Raw genomic sequence first — 19682 nt, forward strand, 5'->3', positions numbered from 1 at the left:
TCTCTATCACTATCTTACCATTTCCTTAATGTCAGGAACCGTTTTCCTGGAAGTGGCACTATAGCTCAAGTGGTAGAGCACTAGCCTTGAGCTGAAGAGCTGAGGGACAGCGCCCAGGCCCAGAGTTCAAGCCCCACGACCGACAAAAAAAAAAAAAAACAACCAGGAACCGTTTTCCTACCTTATTTAAAACATTTTTAAATTATCATTAAGAGGTTGTAGAGGGCAGGTGTCATTTAACAAAACAGGATATGAATACAATGCATCTTGATCTATGTCACCCCTTTCAACAATCTCACCCTCCTTCAATCCATCCCTTCCCTTACATTTCTCAATTCTGTGGTATATGCAGCATGTACAATGAATTCTTAACTGTGTTCTCTCTTTACTCCACCTTACCCACACCTTCATGTCATACCTTCTTTGTGATCTTGATATCTAGTCTGCTGTGGTACTTTATACAGAGCAAGCTTTCAGGACAGTTTTTATTTTGTTTTGTTTTTTGGTCAGTCGTGGGGCCTGAACTCTGGGCCTGGGCACTGTCCCTCAGCGCTTCAGCTCAAGGCTAGCACTCTACCACTTGAGCCACAGCGCCACTTCTGGCTTTTTCTGCTTGTGGTGCTGAGGAATCAAACCCAGGGCCTCTTGCATGCAAGGCAAGCACTCTATCACTGAGCCACCTTCCCAGCCCTCAGGAAGTTTTTATACTGACTCAGTGTGAACCACAAAATGAACATGGCTATGCCTGATGCTTAGGCACATGTCTACAGAGTACTTCTCATTCTCAAATGCTTCTCATTTTCTAAGTGGTAGGGGAAATGATATGCACCATGAAAAGAATGGGAGAAATGTAGGCCATCAATTAAGTAATCTACTTTTACCCTCATGTTTCTAGAAAGCATGCAATAACTGGAAAACAGTTATATTGACTCAGTGGTTTATCTATGTTATAAACAGTTTCAAAGGCTCTTACATGTAATAAGGAGATATTCTTTGAGCCATAAAATAAATGGCAGGAAGTAATAACTATGCCTTATAGAGAGCTCTATTCTTGCCTATGTACTAGGAGATAAATATTTTTCAATTCAGAAGAGCTGAGGCACTATCTGCTCCTCCAACTCCTCCTCTGATCTCCTTGGGCCACTTAGTTACATCATTTTTATGTGAGGCCTTCTTCTGTCCTTCTCTAGTGTAGCTTAGTGGGACTGGGCAATCACTCGCTTTGCAGCAGGACCACTGTCATATGCCATCTTGGGCATCTTACCTCATGGTTTCAGGTTCTTCCTCTGTAAAATTGGGGAAATAATATACTTAGCATAAAATAAAATAATAATATAGCTCAATATCTGGTAAATAAAAAATCCCCAATTAAAGATTACCACTGCTATTCCTTTACTCTTCAGCTTTGACCTACTCACTTGTATATGAAGATATAGAGACAGAGTAGCAGATGATGTTACAGAAGTTGGCTTTGTATATATTCATCATATACTACAAAGTCCTGCTATAGTCTTTTGTGTCAGATAGCAATGTTCATGAAGATTTTTGCTTTTATGAAATCAGATTCATTGTTACTTCCTTCCTTCTATCTTTCCTCTTTCCTTCTCCTCTCTCTTCTCCTCCCCTCCCCTGCCCTCCCTTTCCTCCTCTCCTCTCCTCTCCTCTCCTTTCCCATATATATATATATATATATATATATATATATATATATATATATATATATTCTACATGAACAGAGAACTCTTTGGCTTTGATGACCTAGTCCCCAACACGCAGAACAATGACTTACATATGATAGCCACACAACAAGTATTTGTTTAGAGAAAAAATGCATGTCTACCCTTGGGCTTTGAAGCACAATCTATTTTAGGATTCATTTCTTCTAGCTCACTGTTCTATTTTGGTGTTAGATGCCTCTTACATTGGGAAATAAAGCATTTACTTGTGGCTAAATTCTATTTCTGTCTTTCTGTTGCTTGTTCCTTTTGTTGGTGTGGATCATTTCTTGGTATGATGCTGAGTAAATACACTGGCGTCTTACTGTCTGGATTTCATTCTTGCCTTGAGTTCTTCCTGTATTTTGCTGGCCAACAGTTCAGGAATCTCTCATTAGAACATCTTTTTTTTTTGTCGGTTGTGAGGCTTGAACTCGGGGCCTGGGCACTGTCCCTCAGCTCTTCAGCTCAAAGCTAGCACTCTACCACTTGAGCCACAGTGCTACTTCTGGTTTTCTAAGTGCTTTATTGGAGATAAGAGTCTCACAGACTTTCCTGCCCAGACTGGCTGGCTTTGAACTGTGATCCTCAGATCTCAGCCTCCTGAGTAACTAGGATTACAGGCGTGAGCCACTGGCACCTGGCTCATTAGAACATCTTGAGCTCACCTCTCAACAGACTTTTGTTGTTGTTGTTGTTTTAATTAAGTTTTTATTGTTAAAATATTGTACAAAGGGGTTACAGATACATGAGCAAAGTAATGAGTACATTTCTTATCCAGCATTGTTGTCTCCTCCTTTGTTTTAAAAGTATTTTTCAAGTTTCAGCATTTATCTATCCTTTTCTTTTTGTGATTATATCTCCTTTGCATATTTTATCTGTACATTTATCATAGTGGCAAAATTTAGGAGAAGAACCCATATTGTCTTAGGGAAAAGAAGGGAGGATGATATACCCTCAAGACATTTTTTTTATAAGCTATGGAAGACAGGCCAGTGGAGCTAGAGAGGGCCAGTGATAGAGAAAGGTAAGATGAAAACAAATATGCAATAAGCGAGCTCAAATACAAAAAGACTTCCTTCCAAACTTGTCATATTGCCATAATTGATAGAGAATGTGTCAGGATAGCTATGGTTGAAACACCAGGGTAGCCAGGCGCTGGTGGCTCACCCCTATAATCCTAGCTACTCAGGAAGCTTAGATCTGAGGATCACTGTTAAAGCCAGCCCAGGCAGGAAAGTCTATGATACTCATCTCCAATAAATCACCAGAAGACTGGAAGTGGTGCTGTGGCTCAAGTGGTAGAGCACTTGCCTTGAGCTGAAAAGCCTAGGGAAAGTGCCCAAGCTCAGAGTTCAAGCCCTATGACTGACCAAAAAAAAAAAAAATCAGGGTCTTGTTCCCTCAGAAATCTAGCTCAATTTTCTGCCAACAAAGTGAATGAAACTTATAATCTCTTTTTATTCAGTGCAGGAAACAGGCATTAATGGTCAATGTGATACATGGAATTGGTAATGCAAAATGATTTCTTACCTAGCTAAATGCAAAGAAGCAAGAACAATCATTTTTCTCCATAAACACAGAAATTAGACTTTGTCAAACAGTGCTCCAATCTACAACTTACAGCGTTAGAATATGAGATGACAAAATGACCAAAATCATGCCCATCTATCATTTTCTTATACAAACACAGTTTCTCAAGCCACTCTACCTGATATAACCCAATAGCCTTTATTAAATGTAGATTTTTACCATACATCACTGCAATTTAACTTTAATTTTGTTGGCCATGTGGAAGGAAAGATTTTGGTGATGTTTTTCTTCATTTCTTTGGCAATAGCATGATCTTATACAGTATAAAAGATATTCAAATAGATTGTACCAGGCTTACTAGACAGCAAAAAAAAAAATAATCAGAAGTGTGGTACATGGGACAAACAAGAAGGCCCAGGGAGTAAAGGTATTAAGGATTAAGGACACTTCAATTGTCCTAATTGGAAGAGAAAGACAATTTGCATTTCTAAACTCAAGAGCACTACAGAAGCTTTAAAATTATTTGAGGCTGACTTTTCCAGAAAGAAATAATAGATCACCACAGTGACCTTATATGCCCTTTGTTCTCAAAGAGTAAACTCATGTCATGGTTACTCAATGCAGTAACAAAACTAAATAAGACATAGAGGAGTATTAGAGGAGCCCCTGCACTTCTGGTGACAAGGAAATGTGCATAACAATTAAATTGAAGGTGCAGATTACTGTGCAACAACTTGGTTTTAGGATTTAATACCAACAAAATCGACAAGAGACCCTTAGACTAAGGCAGCTCTAATTACTTCTTAACCATTTTTCCTTTTCCTTGATGAAAAGAAGAGTTAAAGAAGAGAGGAGTGGTCAACCTTCAGCCACTCACACAGAAGGAAAATAAATTGGCTTATTTAAAAAATATCAACTCTTATTTTCAAATTAAAAGAAACAAAACATATTTTAAGCAAAAAGGGAGTTTGAATGTTACAAAATCCAACAGGAGACACAATTTTCTTAAGACTCTAGGGGACTTATTCCTCCAGAGAAGGGCTTTAGTAAAGGTTGTCTGGATAGGCTACTTCTTAGCATGAAATCACATCATAAATGCCATTGTTTGGTTAAAGAATATATTACACTGGATATTTTAATGTTATGTTGGAATGGACTTTTTCATTGTGTCAAAATTCTTCCTTTAAAGCGTCCACTATTATTAAATGAATTCACTTAACTATCAGTGTATTTCTGTTTAACCTGGCATTATTTCTTCTTGGTATTAAGATTTTCTGTTTGGTATGTCAATACAATAACAGTTAAAAGTGAAAAAAGAGAACATATTACATTGGAAAACTACTCTGGCAGCTTGAGTCTCGGTAGATACGCTACTGTCTAGTGTATAAGTGTTGGGTTTTTTTTTTTGCTAATATAGGATACACAAAACAATACATACATTTCTATTCTAGGGAAAGGAGATGGGTTAATTTATTTTTTTGTAGTCTCAACATTTCGACTTGGGGCCTTGGCTTTGCTCAGCTTGCTTCCTGGGTTTGCTTGCTTACTTGGCTTGCTTGCTTTGCTGGTGCTCTGCTACTTAGCCACACTTCCAGTCCTGCTTTTGAGTTATTTTAGAGATGTCTTTGAATCATGATCCTTTTGATCTCAGTCTCCTGAGTAGCTAGGATTACAAGTAGGAGACACTGGTGCCTTGCTGAGACTGATTTCTCGATCCACACTTTGTTTACTTTGCCACCTCCACCACCTTGCCTGAAATTTGGAGTCACCTGCACTCCTAATACAACCTATGCTCTGTTACTTTATTTAGTGAATACATATACTACACACACACACACACACACACACACACACACATACACACGTGTGTGGGGGGGTGGTTTATAGTTTTTTCCTTACATACCTTGAATCAACGCTTGGTAAATCCTATTTGCAGAGCAATCTTCCCATCCTTCCCCACTTCTTGTTTTCATAAACAGAAAGAACATTTGCCTGTTCTCCCTTTCTGTAGAAAGGTTTGCTTTTGTTTTTTTTCCTTGCTGGTTGGTTCCCCTCTGTCAAGTTTTATGTGGAATTTTCAACTTTAAGGACAACACAGACATTGTCTCTTAATCTGCTCAACTTTTTCTTGGAGTTTAATATTCTTGTTATGTATAGTCTGTGGACTAATTTCTTCTTCAATTCATTATTTTGGCAGCCTATGGTCACTGAAGCCAAATATTTGCATTCTTTTTATGGGGTCTCTCAGGAAGTCTGCAGTATATTTTATATATTTAACATGTATTGGCTGGAGGCTTCTGGAAACTGGCTATTCTATGTATTTCAACATTGTAAAAGAACAAAATCTAGTGACAGCACTGAGATTTGTCAGTCAGAATATCAATGATGACAAAGGAGCTGAGCAGTTTAAGAGGTGACATACTTTTACATTTGTGCTCCAAACCAAATCCAAGGAAGCAATCTTGTGAGGTATCACCTTTTACTTTTAAGCAGAGAGTAAGCTGAGAACTTTCCTTTCCAAAGTCAATTGTGAAATGACAAATGTCATGGTGGACGATAAAAGAAGATCAGGTTGCAGACCAAGGACTTAGAAAGGGTGTGGGAGTGGAGGTCCCTGTGTGTTAAATACATGTCATTAGCCAGAAAGATTCCAGTGGCAGCAAAGGTAGAAATGCTGCAGGTGTAGACCATACAGAACTGGAGAGTAAAACTGCCTGTGCCCAGTCTTCTCTGTAAATCATTTAGGATGATAATACTATTCGGTTTGGGTGCCATTCTCTCTCTCTCTATCTCTCTCTGACAGAAACAGAGTCAGAGACTGAGGACACAGAGAGGCAGAGACAGAGATAAAGGAATCAAAGAGAAGAGTAAAGGCATCAAGCTTTTACTCAGGATATTCTGAGTGTGTCTGAGTGTTCAACTTTCAGATCATGCATTAGGAGTGTCAAGGAGCTAATCCCTCCAAACACATTCTCATATTAATAATAAATAAAGATAAAAACTCTTACAAGATTAGCCTTTCAAAGAAAAGGCAACAATAAGTATTGAGAGAATGTTTTCATGTCTTTGAAGCATTGTAACTGTATTCTGTTTTTAGTCCTACTGAATACACACACACGCGTGCGCATACACACACGTGCATGCATACACACATACATATATAGACATATATATGTGTATATACAATATTTGATTTTTACAAGTAGTTTGAGTTAATTCTTCCCAATCTGGAATGCTCATTTGCCTTGAAATCTTTATCTGCTTCTTTACTGATTTATTGCTTAACTCTCCTATTGCTTAATTTAAATCACAGGTAAGCATTACTTTCTATGCATTCCTCCCCCATTTTCCTGAGCTCAGGAGCAAAAGTTTGTATTCAGGAGATTCCGGTGAGTTAGTAAAGAAAATAAAAATGAAGTCCTTCATCAGTGGAAACTTTTGAGATCCTCTCCAGCCTCTTTCCCCATCTACCCATCTTGCAGTAGCACTGGCTGGGTGGGGTTCACTTCATTTCCAGCTCTATGTGTGGGCCTTAATTGTCTAAAACAATTCTGGTCTATATATAGTCCAGCCAGAATGAAGCCCAGGACTTTTGTTCTATAGTTGTAAGGAGTTTTCTCTCATTATATATGTGATGACTAGAGCCATAGTAATTAGTTTGTTAATGTGGAGGATGCCAGCTGGACTGTAAAGTCAATATCGAGAAGAGCATTATCCAGACTGGAAGCCTGAAATCTGACTATAGCATGCAAAGACAAATGTTGAAAGGTGTAGATATTTGAGTCCATATATTCCATTTATAGTTTTTTTGTTTGCCTTTTTTTCTTTTGAGACAGGATCTTGCTATATTGCAAAAACTGGCCTTGAATTTATGATCTCCCTCTTTTAATCTCACAAGTGCTGGCATTACAGGTTTATTCCAACATCTTGGCTTTCCCAGCATAAGTTAAGCTAGGCCAGAAAATGAGCTATTCTATTCCTTATATGCTGCATCTCTATCATCTGTTGAGTTCACCCTATTTTAAAATCTTTGAGGGCTGGGATGTAGCTCAGTGGCAAAGCACTTGCCTAGCAAGCGCAATGTCCTGGGTTCGATCCCCAGTACCAAAAAAAGAAAAGACAAAAAAAATACAGTTAAAATCTTTGAGACACAAATATTTGTTTGTCTTTTTACAACTCAATTTATCAAGAGAAATTGCAGCACTCTTGAGGACAGATATACGCTAGTGTTATCATTAGATATTTTTGCTGCTTCTGCTGCTTCTAATGGAAGTCATATTCTCAAGTGGTAAAATAAAAATTTAAGACTCTTACTACACTTTTGAATCAAAATAATTAGTGTTCTTATGTACTTAGAAGTAATATGGACTTTTAAATTTTGACTTAGAGATCAAACATTTCCTGAGCATGTTAAATTCATTTTCTACTTGTGTATAGGTGGGAAGGTATTATTTCGCATATCATTGCTTGGTGTTTTTCTGGTAATCTATCAATTGTAGATACCTTTTCGATGAAACTGAAGAGATCCCAGCAGACAAATAGATTTTAGCATCTCTGTTGTGTACATTTCTAAGCAGCACTGCAGCTGGATGTAAAGTCGACAGATTTCTGGATGAATTTCACCATCTTCTGGGCTATAAAAGAATGAAAGAGAAAAGTTGTGAGTAGCCTCAAGATTTTACTCATCAGACATTTGTTTCACTCTGAGAGGAGAAAAATGCTTCATAAAGATTCCATTAAAGCCTTGAGTCTAAAATATAGGGCTTCACGCTTTCCAGCCAATAACCAATGTGACAGTTGTTACATAACTGTCTTTCTGACTAACTCTCTTCATCAGCAAGCTTCTGCTGAGAACTTGAAATCATAAATGCTTTAAGTAATTGCAAAATATCAGACGTTTTCAGTTTATCTGTTGGAAGAAATTTCCCAAATATATTTAAGCCATAACAATCTCAGACTGTAAAAAGAGAATAAAATCCTTGTTTTTTAGGGAAACTAACAAGATCTGTTCAATTAACATTTGTAAGTCAACTCTTTAATATGAGGTACCCAGCATAATATGATTAAAGAGCCAATTTACAAATTATTTTTATTGAGGATTTTTATCTTAGTCTACAACATATTCCTTTATTGTTTGCTATGACTAATTTATGAAAAGTCCAAATGTTTTTTAATAAAAAATAAATATTTTATGAAAAAAGAGAAATCTAATATAATTCTAATAATTGTACTGAGAAATCCAAAGCTAAATGAACACTGAACTCAGGCTCAAAGAATTTATTCTAACTGGGTGTCAACAGCTTATGCCTATAATTCTAGCTACACAGGAGGCTAAGATCTGATGATCATGGTTCAAATACAACCCAGCCAAAGTCCATAAGACTTTTATCTACAATTATCTACAAATTATCTACAAATTATCTACAACTGTCTACAAATACCAGCAAAAATGTAGAAGTGGGTCTGTGGCTCAAATGGTAGAGTGCTATCTTTGAGTGAAAAAGCCAAGCGAGAGCACAAGGTCCTAAGTTTAAGCCTTAATACTAGCACATGCATGCACACACACAGGCACACACAGGCACACACACACATACACACACACACACACACACACACACACACACTACTCCCTGAATGTTTCCCAGTATATGTCATTAAATATGCAATAATCACCTGTATCTTTTGGCTAGAGGAGGAGAAATCCATTGTTGATAAAATAACTTTATTTGATATGCCACTAAAATAGCATATGTTGACCAATATAAACTAAATAACAAGGGTGATGTTTATAAATAGATTTTAAATGAAAGACAACTTGAAAATGAAGTCTGTCAAGTGTCTTTATTATTGCTCCTTTTACCCCCATCCATTTAGAATGCAATGAAATCTGATTAAATAATGTAGCATTTTGACTTGATTTATAAAAATAAAGTGGGCCAGTGGCAAAATGTCAGGGATAATTATCAGAAAAAAAGGATAACTTCCTTTTTACATGGAATCACAGTGAAACGTTTTTGTATATATCCCACACTTGGCAATGGTAATTAATTTTCATTTTCAATATTTCTCTAGCCAATGAACAAGTGTATAACTAACCATATGGCTTATATAACTCAGGAAAAGCCAAGTCTCTGCTTCAGTATTCGTGACGCCTGCACAGTCACCCGGGGTCTTTCTGGGTCATGTAGAACAAAGTGCTTTCAAGAACTGACATGCAAAATTTGATTTGATGTAGACATGAGAAGACCATGCTACCATTTCATTTTCTCATTTGCCCTCAGGGACCAGCCTTGGACCAACATTGATAGCCAGGAATCTCAGGTGAAAGTTTCAGGTATTCTCCTACAACTTCTTCCCACAGACACCTTCCACCTTCAACTCACCTTCAGGCTGAAGGCATTTCTGCCAGCCCACTCTATCCTACACAGACAGACAGACAGACAGCAGACAGACAGACAGACAGACAGACAGACAGACAGACACACACACACACACACACACACACACACACACACACACACACAATTTCGAATGTATTCAAACTGGAAATGTCTCTATCTCCCTCCACCAGCCCTGTTAGATCCTAAACAATTGATGAGAATGAATAGCTTTATAATAACAAGTGATATAGGTATATTATCTGAGAATATATTGCTTTTCATAGAAAAACTGAAGAGACTGTCTTATTCCGAAGGCAAGTTAGAAGGAAAGTATTTTAAGACACCCTGCTTCATCATTCCAATCACAGCTGCCTGTTCTCACCCACGCATAGGTTAGCCTGCAGATTAAAGAAACAAGTCCCTGTGATAATTCTATTATGTGTATTAAGCATTTTATAGGTAGGACAATTAGCCAGCATAGTATCATTTCAGGCCATGAGGTCTTATTATTTTCAGAGACAAAACATACATGCCAGTGACTTAGATCCAATAAGTATGTAAACCTCGTGTATAAACAATATTGGACATCAGTTGACATGCTGAAAGGAAACCTCTTTGTACAACTATTTAAAGATGATGCAAATGATTAATAGAAAGTATATTTGATTTAATTTAAATAAATGTAACAAGGTATTCACGTATCATAAGAGCCAATATATTTTATCATTTTACAAATAAAAAATGTTCTATTAAGTGATTTTGAAAAAAAGGCAAGTCAGAACAGAGATTGAAGTATCTAATTCAAAATGTTTCCTCAGGCATCACTTCCCCAACACCTCTGTCTCCCTTGGAGATTCTAGAAAACCATTCTAGAAAAATATTGTGCCTTTCCTAAGTGTTATGTGGAACTGAACAGATTTTACCAGAAATAAAATCTGCCTAATAAAAATTAAGTGATGTTAAAGAATGCAAGATATTCTGCTTATAATTTATTCACAGTCTCATATATTACACTTTAATATCTTGGAAAGTTATAGAGAAAGTATTTAAAAACCAGTAAAAAAGCTAAGGTAACTTTCATACTAGTGTTTTGTGATGCCATACCAGCTTATATTAACCTCTTGACTTTTACAGTTTATTTCTTCCATTTTAGAGCTCTAAAAACTACATTGCTGTAATTGATTAAGAGACAAATTGTCCAGTGGGTTATAATATGTAATTGAAAGCATCAAAACAAAGACAGGATTATGAGTTCTGGAGCCAGAAAACAGATTTACAAATACCTTTAATACTCAGAACTGTGATCTGAGGCACAGCACTTTAATTTCTCTGAGATTCAGTTTCCTCTTTTGTGAAATAGCAATAACAGTTGTAAAATATATCTCCAGGTTTCCTGTGCAAGGATCAAATGATATTGTGCATGGGAAAACAAATAAAAATGAGAAGAATTCTAAAAAAGTTGCCACAGTCCATCTTACATCAGAATTTGTGTTTCCTTGGCCTTACACTTAGAATCCTTGGAATCTTTAACTGAAATTATCTGCTGCTTTTTATTTACTTACACTCTCCAGATAGGGATTTGGTGAAGTTAACATTCGAGTAGATGGAAAAAAGAAAGGGACCTCATTAACAACCACGCTGCATGTCACAGATTCTGGCAATGACAAATAAGCAGTTTTTTTTCAAACGTGCTAGCAGTTTGATTTATTTCCAGAGAAAAGAACATGTCATATATGTCTCAAGTGTTTGAATACTAGCCTTGAGCAAAAAAGTTCAGAAACAATGCCCAGGCCCTGAGTTCAAGGTCCAGGACTGGCAGCAGCAGCAGGAGGAGAAGAAGAAGAAGACGAAGGAGGAGGAGGAGGAGGAGAAGAAGGAGGAGGAGAAGGAGAAGGAGGAGAAGGAGAAGAAGGAGGAGAAGGAGAAGAAAAGAAGAAGAAGAAGAAGGAGGAGGAGGAGGAGGAGGAGGAGGAGGAGGAGGAAGGAGAAGAGGAAGGGGAAGAGGAAGGGGAAGGAGAAGAAGAAGGGGAAGGGGAGGAGGAGGAAGAAAAATAAGGATTGTAAAAATAACTTGAAGCTCTGACTGTGAGTGCATAACCTTGGATTTACTTCGTGGCTACAGTGTATAGAATGAGTCTATGCCCTGTGGTTTCTGTGAGGAAGAGTGGTATAGGTGAGGAAAGGCATGGGACAGTTGGATCTGGGTCACTACCTCATGCCTTACATGTCATTTTCTTTTTCAACTTTGATCACTTCTCATTGTCAAGGTAGCAATGTCATCAGAGGTACAACCTGAACTTCTTCTGTCCCTTTCCTGAAGTTTAGTCCAGCAGTTGGTATTTATCAGCTTGCAGAGATAGAAACTAGACGGCCTGTCATAACAGATAATAATTTAAATTTTCATTTTTGGAATCAATTTTGTGGTTGGGTATGAAATCAAATGACAAGGAAAGATTCAGAAAACCAAATAGGATGAGGGAAGGGCAGCACACTGGTGGCTCACATCTGTAATCCGAGTTACCCAGGAGGCTGAGATCTGAGGATCACAGTTCCAAGCCAACCCAGGAAGAAAAGTCTATGGAGGCTGAGATCTGAGGATCACAGTTCAAAGCCAACCCATGCAGAAAAGTCTATGAGTCTTTTATCTCCAATTAACTACCAGAAAACCTGAAGTGGAGCTGTGACTCAAAAGTAGTAGAGCTCTAACCTTGAGCAAAAAAGCTCAGGGACAGTGCCCAGGCCCAAATTCAAGCCCCATGACTAACCCCCAAAAAAGGAAAAGAAAAGATGAGGGAGAGGGATGATATCCTTGGTATTATCCTTGGCTTTTATTTATAGAACAAATAGGTAGACAGGAAAGGTACTAAAGGCCTCACCCATGGAGAAAAACTTCTAGGTTACTTCTTCAATATCCTCACCAGCTCCTCTTGGATGGATTCTGCAGACCAGAACATTCCTTAATTCTATGCCCCCTTCAGAGCTCAACCTTCATGGTTTCAGAAGACTAATCAAGGCAGTCTTCTAAATCTATATTATTAATAGATAACCAGGAGCCAAAAGGTGACACGCATTTGTGTTTGTGTTATTTTAAGTTTTAAGCTCTTATGGTAATCATAGAGTCTCTCTGAGTTCACAAACACAGCACAGATGCCAAGTACTGATTAAATGGCTCTACTGCTTTATAGACAATAAACACATTTCCAGAAAAAGAGAAATTCAGGCAACTGGGAGAACAAAAGCAGAACAATTTTCAAGGTGCCCATACATATGATAGTCAAGTCTCTCCCCAGGGTCTTCATTTGCCCCAAATCTTCCTCCTGTGAGTTGTTATGAACTGTGTGCTGTAGGTGGAAGCCTCCTGTATTTTCCTAGTAGAGTCTTAGCAAGTTTGATGTTCCTAGGAGGCTTTGGAAAAGTAATTGCAGCATTTCCCCTCACTGCGTAGCGTATAATTTCATGGGAACATAAGGTTGCGTCTGTGACTTCCTCTCAACCCAACATGATCTGGGATCAAACTCTGTCCTGGAGCTATCTGCTTTCTGTCACAAATGAAATTTGACTTTTAAAAGTGAAAGGAAACCTGAATATAACTGAATTATCATTTGGTGACTACTAGGGTGCCTTTATATGAACTCATGGGACTTAGCCAAGCACCTTCTACAACTTTGGGTTACGTTCTAGTCTCCATCTTCCCATTGCTTTTTGCTTGCCTTCTGCTAGGATCTTTGCTGTATCTCCATCACCCAGTGGAGAAGTTCATAAATAAAATAATGGTTAGTGTTACCAAGTGCCTTATTCATTTTTGTCCATTTAAAAAGTTGAAAACTGTATTTAAACACTTAAAAAAATCAATAGTCATCAGTTTCCCGCCATTTGGATGCTTTCAACAAGTCTAAAAAGTATTACTTTTGGATTATTAATATTTTATTAACCATAAGTGTTGGTGTTTAAGGCAATCTAAGGGGAAGCTTGGCATTCATGGCAAGTCTGATGAGGCCACTGGGGATTTCTCAAAGCAGGAGAGGCTGAAGGAGTTAAGAGGTTGCATATCACAGCGTCTTGTTCTTATAACAGGAATATCTTGCCTGGAGCTCATGTTTTCAGATTAGGGAAAAAGTAACATTTATAAGGAAACACTCTCTAATCTTACAGAATGTATTTCTTACTGAGTCTTGGTCTGTTTCTGACCTATCTATCACCTCTCAGCCTCCTCTTAGATTCTCCTGACATTTCCCACTCCACACTGTCTGACTGGGAACATAGGGTGCCTGCAATTACCGCTTTAAGAATCTTGAGCTTCTATTCTGTCCTTTAATGTTTTCAGGGTATCTGCTTTGACTCCAAGGTCTTTGATCCATTTGGAGTTGATTCTGATGCAGGGTGATATATAAGGATGTAGCTTTAGTTTTCTACCAGTGATTAACCAATTTTGCCAGCACCATTTACTGAAGAGGCTGTCTTTCTTCCATTCTATTTATTTTTAGCTCCCTTATCAAAGATTAGATGGCTATAGGTCTGCGGGTTCATTTCTAGGTTTTCAATTCTATTGGTCCTGAGGCCTGTTCTTGTGCCAGTACCAAGCGGTTTGGATTACTATGGCTTTGCAGTAGAGTTTGAAATTTGGTATTGATATTCCTCCAGCACTGTACTTTCTGTTAAGGATCGTTTTTGCTATTCAGGGTCTTTTATTGTTCCATATGAATTTTTGGATTGAAAAGTAGTATGGAGATTCCTCAAAAGACTCCACATAGAGCACCCCTATGACTCAGAAATCCCTCTTTTGGGTATTTACCTGAATGATCACAAACAAGACCATACTAAAGCTACCAGCACAACTATGTTTATTGCAGCATTAGATATGGAACCAACCGAGATGCCCTTCAGTAAATGAATGGATCAAGAAAATATGGTATATATACACAATGGAATTCTATGCCTTCATTGCCCCATTTGTTAGGAAATGGAAAGACTTGGAAAAAATTATATTAAGTGAAGTAAGTCAGGCCCAAAGAAACACAGGTCCCATTGTTTCCCTTATTTGCAATAACTAGTATATGTCTGAGACAAGCAGAAATGGTCAAAAAAGTTGATGTTAGGCAAAAATGAACCCCAAGATAAGGACTCAAATGTTTGTTCTTTCTTTCTAATGTTTCTAACATATTTATAAGATGATTTCTTTGCTGCTTTGTATGTCCCTCCCCCATGGTATAACCCCTGTTTTCACTGTATTTAATGTTGGTATAATTTGTGCAGGGGAAGGGAAAAAACAAATTGTTTAAATAGGGATACAGGTGGACCCATTGCAACAACGAGACATACAAGGCGTTATGTCTAAAAACAAACTTTACAACTTTGGCGCGGTGGGGCAGGGGGAGTTGGAGGGGAATGGCGGGGGAGAGTTGCGAAGGGATGGAAAGAGAAAACAAAGGAGGAGGCAACAGTGCTTGATAAGAAATGTACTTATTACCTTGCTCATGTAATTGTAACCTCTCTGTATGGCATTTTCACAATAAAAAAAGATCTTGATCTTACTAGGTCTTTTAATTTGTTAAATAGCAGAGGCTGGGAGCTGGGAGAGTATGACTTGGATCTTCAAGCTGTTGCTGATCATAAAACCATAGATTGCATGGTAAGAACTTAGCCCTTTCCCAGGCAGTATGGCTCCCTGAAAGTTCTTCATCCATATTTGTTGAAATGGACTCAAGTGAACATTCAAGGCTGGAGTGGAAGACAGTCGCCCACACCCGCCAGGCTGACTAGTTCCACTGATGGAAATGGACTTGACTGTTTATAGTCTATGTAGTATCCTCAAAGAGGCAAGGCTAGTAATGAAAGAAAACAACAGTCATGTGCCTGTTCGGGAGGAGAGTGTACTCAAACATGGTAGTTCATGATTTCCAAAGGGAGAAGGAATAGGAATAGAAAAGCCATTTTTCAGACTTCACACAAAGCCTAAGTGATCTGTGGTCAAATAGTTATATTTATACCTTGATTTCATTAATATGAATGTGTGACTCTGGGCAAGTTTCTTAACCTTTTAGTACATCAAACACTGAAACAAGATAGTAATGCCTACGTTCTTGAAAAGATTTAAGTGACATATGTTGGTCCTGTGGGAACATATATGTAACAACTATGCATGGATTTTGGTGAGACATCCTTACACCTTGGTTACAGGTCTCCCACTACTCATTATTGAATCAAAGCAACAGTATTTATGGAGTTCCTCCCATTCAAAAAAGAGTGAATTTGGGAAGAAAAAAGAAAATAATGACCTTTTCTTAAGTACTTACGTAAGCATTCATGAAGATTCTCATTATTATCTTAGAGTATTTTTATTTGATGAGAACATATTATAAAGTCTCCTGTAAGCAAATTAAGTTTTTTGAACAGTGATAGGAAGCTTGCAGTCATCTGTTTCTTCCTTGATACAATATCATTTTATGACCAGTAAGTTTTCAGCTAAAAGGTTCCATTGTGGAGATCAACATGATTTTTTCCTAAAGGATAATGTTTAAGATGCCATCAGGTGAAATAGAATGGAAAGCTTCTGCACCTTTGCCAAGGATTAGCTCAAGAGCAGAAATAGCTCTTTGGGCAGACAGACATATGGGCAGAAGGAGATAGCAATTAACAAATGTTTAGGTCAGTCTCTCCAATGGGCCTGTGTCACTTTTGATTTTCAAAACAGTATAAATTATGTAAGCTCATGAGCCCTTGGCTAGGAATGCAAAACAAAACAAAGAGGTTGGTGAGTTTCCCTCTTGAAGACTTTGAAGGTAGGATCATGCTTTCCTTATTTCTTGGCATTTGATTCAACATTAGCAACATAATGTTTACTGAGGATTTATCATGTGTCAGACACTCTGCTAAACTTTTACATCCTATTTCATTCTCATAATGAATCTAATGAGGTAGCTTCTATCCTGATCCTCATTTTATAGATTGAGGAAAACAAGGCCCAGGATAGTTTAGGAACTTGTTCAAGACTGCACCAATAGGAAACTCAGGAATAAGAATCAAATCTGTACTTACAGTATATAAATATGCATATTATACATATAAACATATTAGCTGTTGGTTGCATTTTAACTTCACAGAAATAGAAATTTTAGAGGAGAATAGGAAATGCAAAGCTATAGTATTTTCATTCAGTTCATTTTGCATCATGTCACTTGGAAGTCTGCAGATTGACTGTGAAGATCCTAAAAAATTTCTATGCCTTTTAGTGTGCTTCAGAATAATCTAGGGGTCTGGTGAAGCCAAGGAATACTGGGCTCTGTCTCCAGTTCAGAGAGTCTAGATGGGGCTTGATAATTAGATTTCTGTTACGTTCCCAACTGATTCAGGACCCACACTTTAAAAACAACTGGGCTAGCTTGTTACAATACCCCAGGTGAAAACATCAATTTTTTTTAATGCTGGTACTGGGGCTTGAACTCTTGCTTGGCTTTTTGTGCACTCTTTTTTGAACTCTTGCTTGGAATTTTTTTGCTCCATTTCTGCTGGTTAACTGATGGTAAGAGTCTTATAGATTTGTCTTCACAGGCTAACTTTTAAACTGTGATCCTCAGATCTTTGCCTTGTGAGTAGTTAGGATTACAGGAGCCAGCCACCAATGCCTACCTAATTTTATTTTGTTTAATGTTAGATAGGGTGTACTCTGCAACATCACATTAAGTTGTGATGAATAGGTAGTTTAGAGTTTTTAGTTGTTTGTATGATATAGCTACTGTGAATTACATAGGACTTTTTTTTGGGGGGGGGTCCGGTCGTGGGGTCTGAACTCTGGGCCTGGGCACTGTCCCTCAGCTCTTCAGCTCAAGGCTAGCACTCTACCACTTGAGCCACAGCGCCACTTCCAGCTTTTTTTCTTTTTTCTTATATGGTGCAGAGGAATCGAACCCAGGGCCTCAGGCATGCAAGGCAAGCGCTCTACCACCGAGCCATCTTCCCAGCCCCTACAGAGGATTTTTTTTAAATCAAATGATTAATATGATTTGCTAAATTTACACACATTAGAATTCAAGTATTTAAAATGGTGATATCATTGAGAGTAGTTATACCACTATTCTCAGCAAAATTTTATCCATTCAGTTCTCGGGATTTTTGCCCAATCAGTTTAAAGAAGACCTTTTATTATACTTAAAATTGACAAATTCTTTCATTTAAAAAAAACCTACCCTCGCTGGGCACTGGTGGCTCACACCTATAATCCTAGCTACTCAGGAGGCTGAGGATCATGGTTCAAAGCTAGCCTGGGCAGGAAAGTCCATGAGACTCTTATCTCCAATTAACCACCAGAAAACCAGAAGTGGTGCTGTGGCTCAAGTGGTAGACCCACTGAGCTGAAGAGCTCAGGGACAGCTCGTAGGCCCAGAGTTCCAGCCCACAACTGGCCAAAAACAACAATAACAACTAACAAACAAACAAAAACCTACCCTCATGTTTGATTTGTGTAAACACCAGATAAATGCAGGTGCATTTCAAAGCAGGAACTTACGTGTGTGGAATTTGTTTGGCTTTCTTCCACTTCTTCCATTATAGGTCTTCAGAGGCTTCCTCCATTATTCCCTCTCCTCTCACCCCATTCATTATTATTGTGTTCTGTCTTTGCTTTTATTTTCTATTCATTAACATCAGATAAGCTATTAGGCTGAAACAGGGCATGGCACAAGAGACACTCTCATTTAAAGGGAATTATGGAGTGGATGTCTGTAATCCTGGGAAGTGGAGGATGGAGAATCTAGAGTGTGAAGCCAGACTGGACAAAACAGTACTGAAATTTTTCTCATAAACAAAATGAAAACAAAAGGTTCATGGGTATAGGTCATATAAAAACACTTGTCTAGCAAAGATGAAACTCAGGGTTTAGGTCTCAGTACATTAAAAAAAATTGGGGAAGCAGCTCACATCTCAGTGTCTAACGAAAGAAATAATCATGCTATTATTCCATGATAACATTTAAATCAGACAACCTCATACAAACAATGTGTCACATAACATAGAGCCAACTCCATTAAGTCAGGATAATTTCCACTAAGGAAAGAGTAGCTTCAATAAACATCCAAGAATGTTCTCCGTGAACACAGGAAGAGGCAAGTGTTTTTAGATGCTATTCAGGATGCACAGTAGAGATGTCTCAGGAAGTCAATCCAAACCCACACCTCGGCACAAACTTGAGCAGATGGGAAGCCATGGGAGGCTCTAGAACCGCAGTGACAGGCATAGCTCATGACAAGCACCCCTGAGAAGCCAAGCATTGCTTGGCAGATTATTCTGCAAACTCTCCTGGAGAGTGTGCATTCAGGTTGCAAATCTTATTTAGTCTGCCCTCCAGGTTTTACAGGGCAAAGCTCTATCCTAACATCACAAATGTCCTGTTTTTACATTTTTGCTTCATTTTGGCCTTCTTGTCTTGCAGTTCACTTATTATGAAATGACATCATATTGCAAACCAAAGTAAAAGTAGCCATGCCCACCTTAGAAATTCGTGTGTACCTCAAAGAGCCTCAAACAGCGAGGTAAGTAGTTAAGTGGCTGTGGTCCAGGCATGAGCAAGGGGGAAGATAGAAACAACAAACCCGGAGGCTTTCAGGACTGTTTATTTGGAAGCAACTGGGAAAGAAAGAGGCTGCACAAGGTATGTTATGGCTTACTCTACTAAAATTCCAGAGATGTATACAGTCAGTAGGTCCACAGCTGATGAAATCTGCTTGAAGGATGTCAGGTCAACGCGTTGGCTGGGGTCTGCAGTCTCTGTGAAAAGGTATGAAGACAGCTCCTGCCTATTTTGTTCAATATAAAAATTCTGGCCGTGTGTGGTCTGGACTTGCTGCAAAAAGCACTTGTACCAGGGGTGAAAACAAAAACAAAAACAAAACCCATTATATAGCAGGGAATTTGGAAAAGTTGGTCCAGGTAGGATATGAAAGAACAAGAGCAAGAATTGTGACGGACAAAGGAAGGCCCCTTAGGAAAAGCCAGGGAGCTCTACCACATTTTGCCAGAGGAAGTTTGTCCATGGTGGTTACTAATGGTGCAGTACAGCCTA

At 38.3% G+C, this 19682-nt stretch overlaps 1 protein-coding gene across 1 annotated transcript in view; it reads right to left on the bottom strand.

The window, feature by feature from the left end:
• Positions 1-19682, bottom strand: part of Rgs7bp (regulator of G-protein signaling 7 binding protein) — an 86278-nt gene that overhangs the window by 29180 nt on the left and 37416 nt on the right. The window contains exon 3 of the mRNA XM_013025257.1: positions 7752-7882. Coding sequence (XP_012880711.1) covers positions 7752-7882 — 131 coding nt within the window. The remainder of the gene's footprint in view (positions 1-7751; positions 7883-19682) is intronic.

The sequence above is a fragment of the Dipodomys ordii genome, unplaced genomic scaffold (genome assembly GCF_000151885.1).
Source record: "Dipodomys ordii isolate 6190 unplaced genomic scaffold, Dord_2.0 Scaffold83, whole genome shotgun sequence".
NCBI classification, from domain to species: Eukaryota; Metazoa; Chordata; class Mammalia; order Rodentia; family Heteromyidae; genus Dipodomys; species Dipodomys ordii.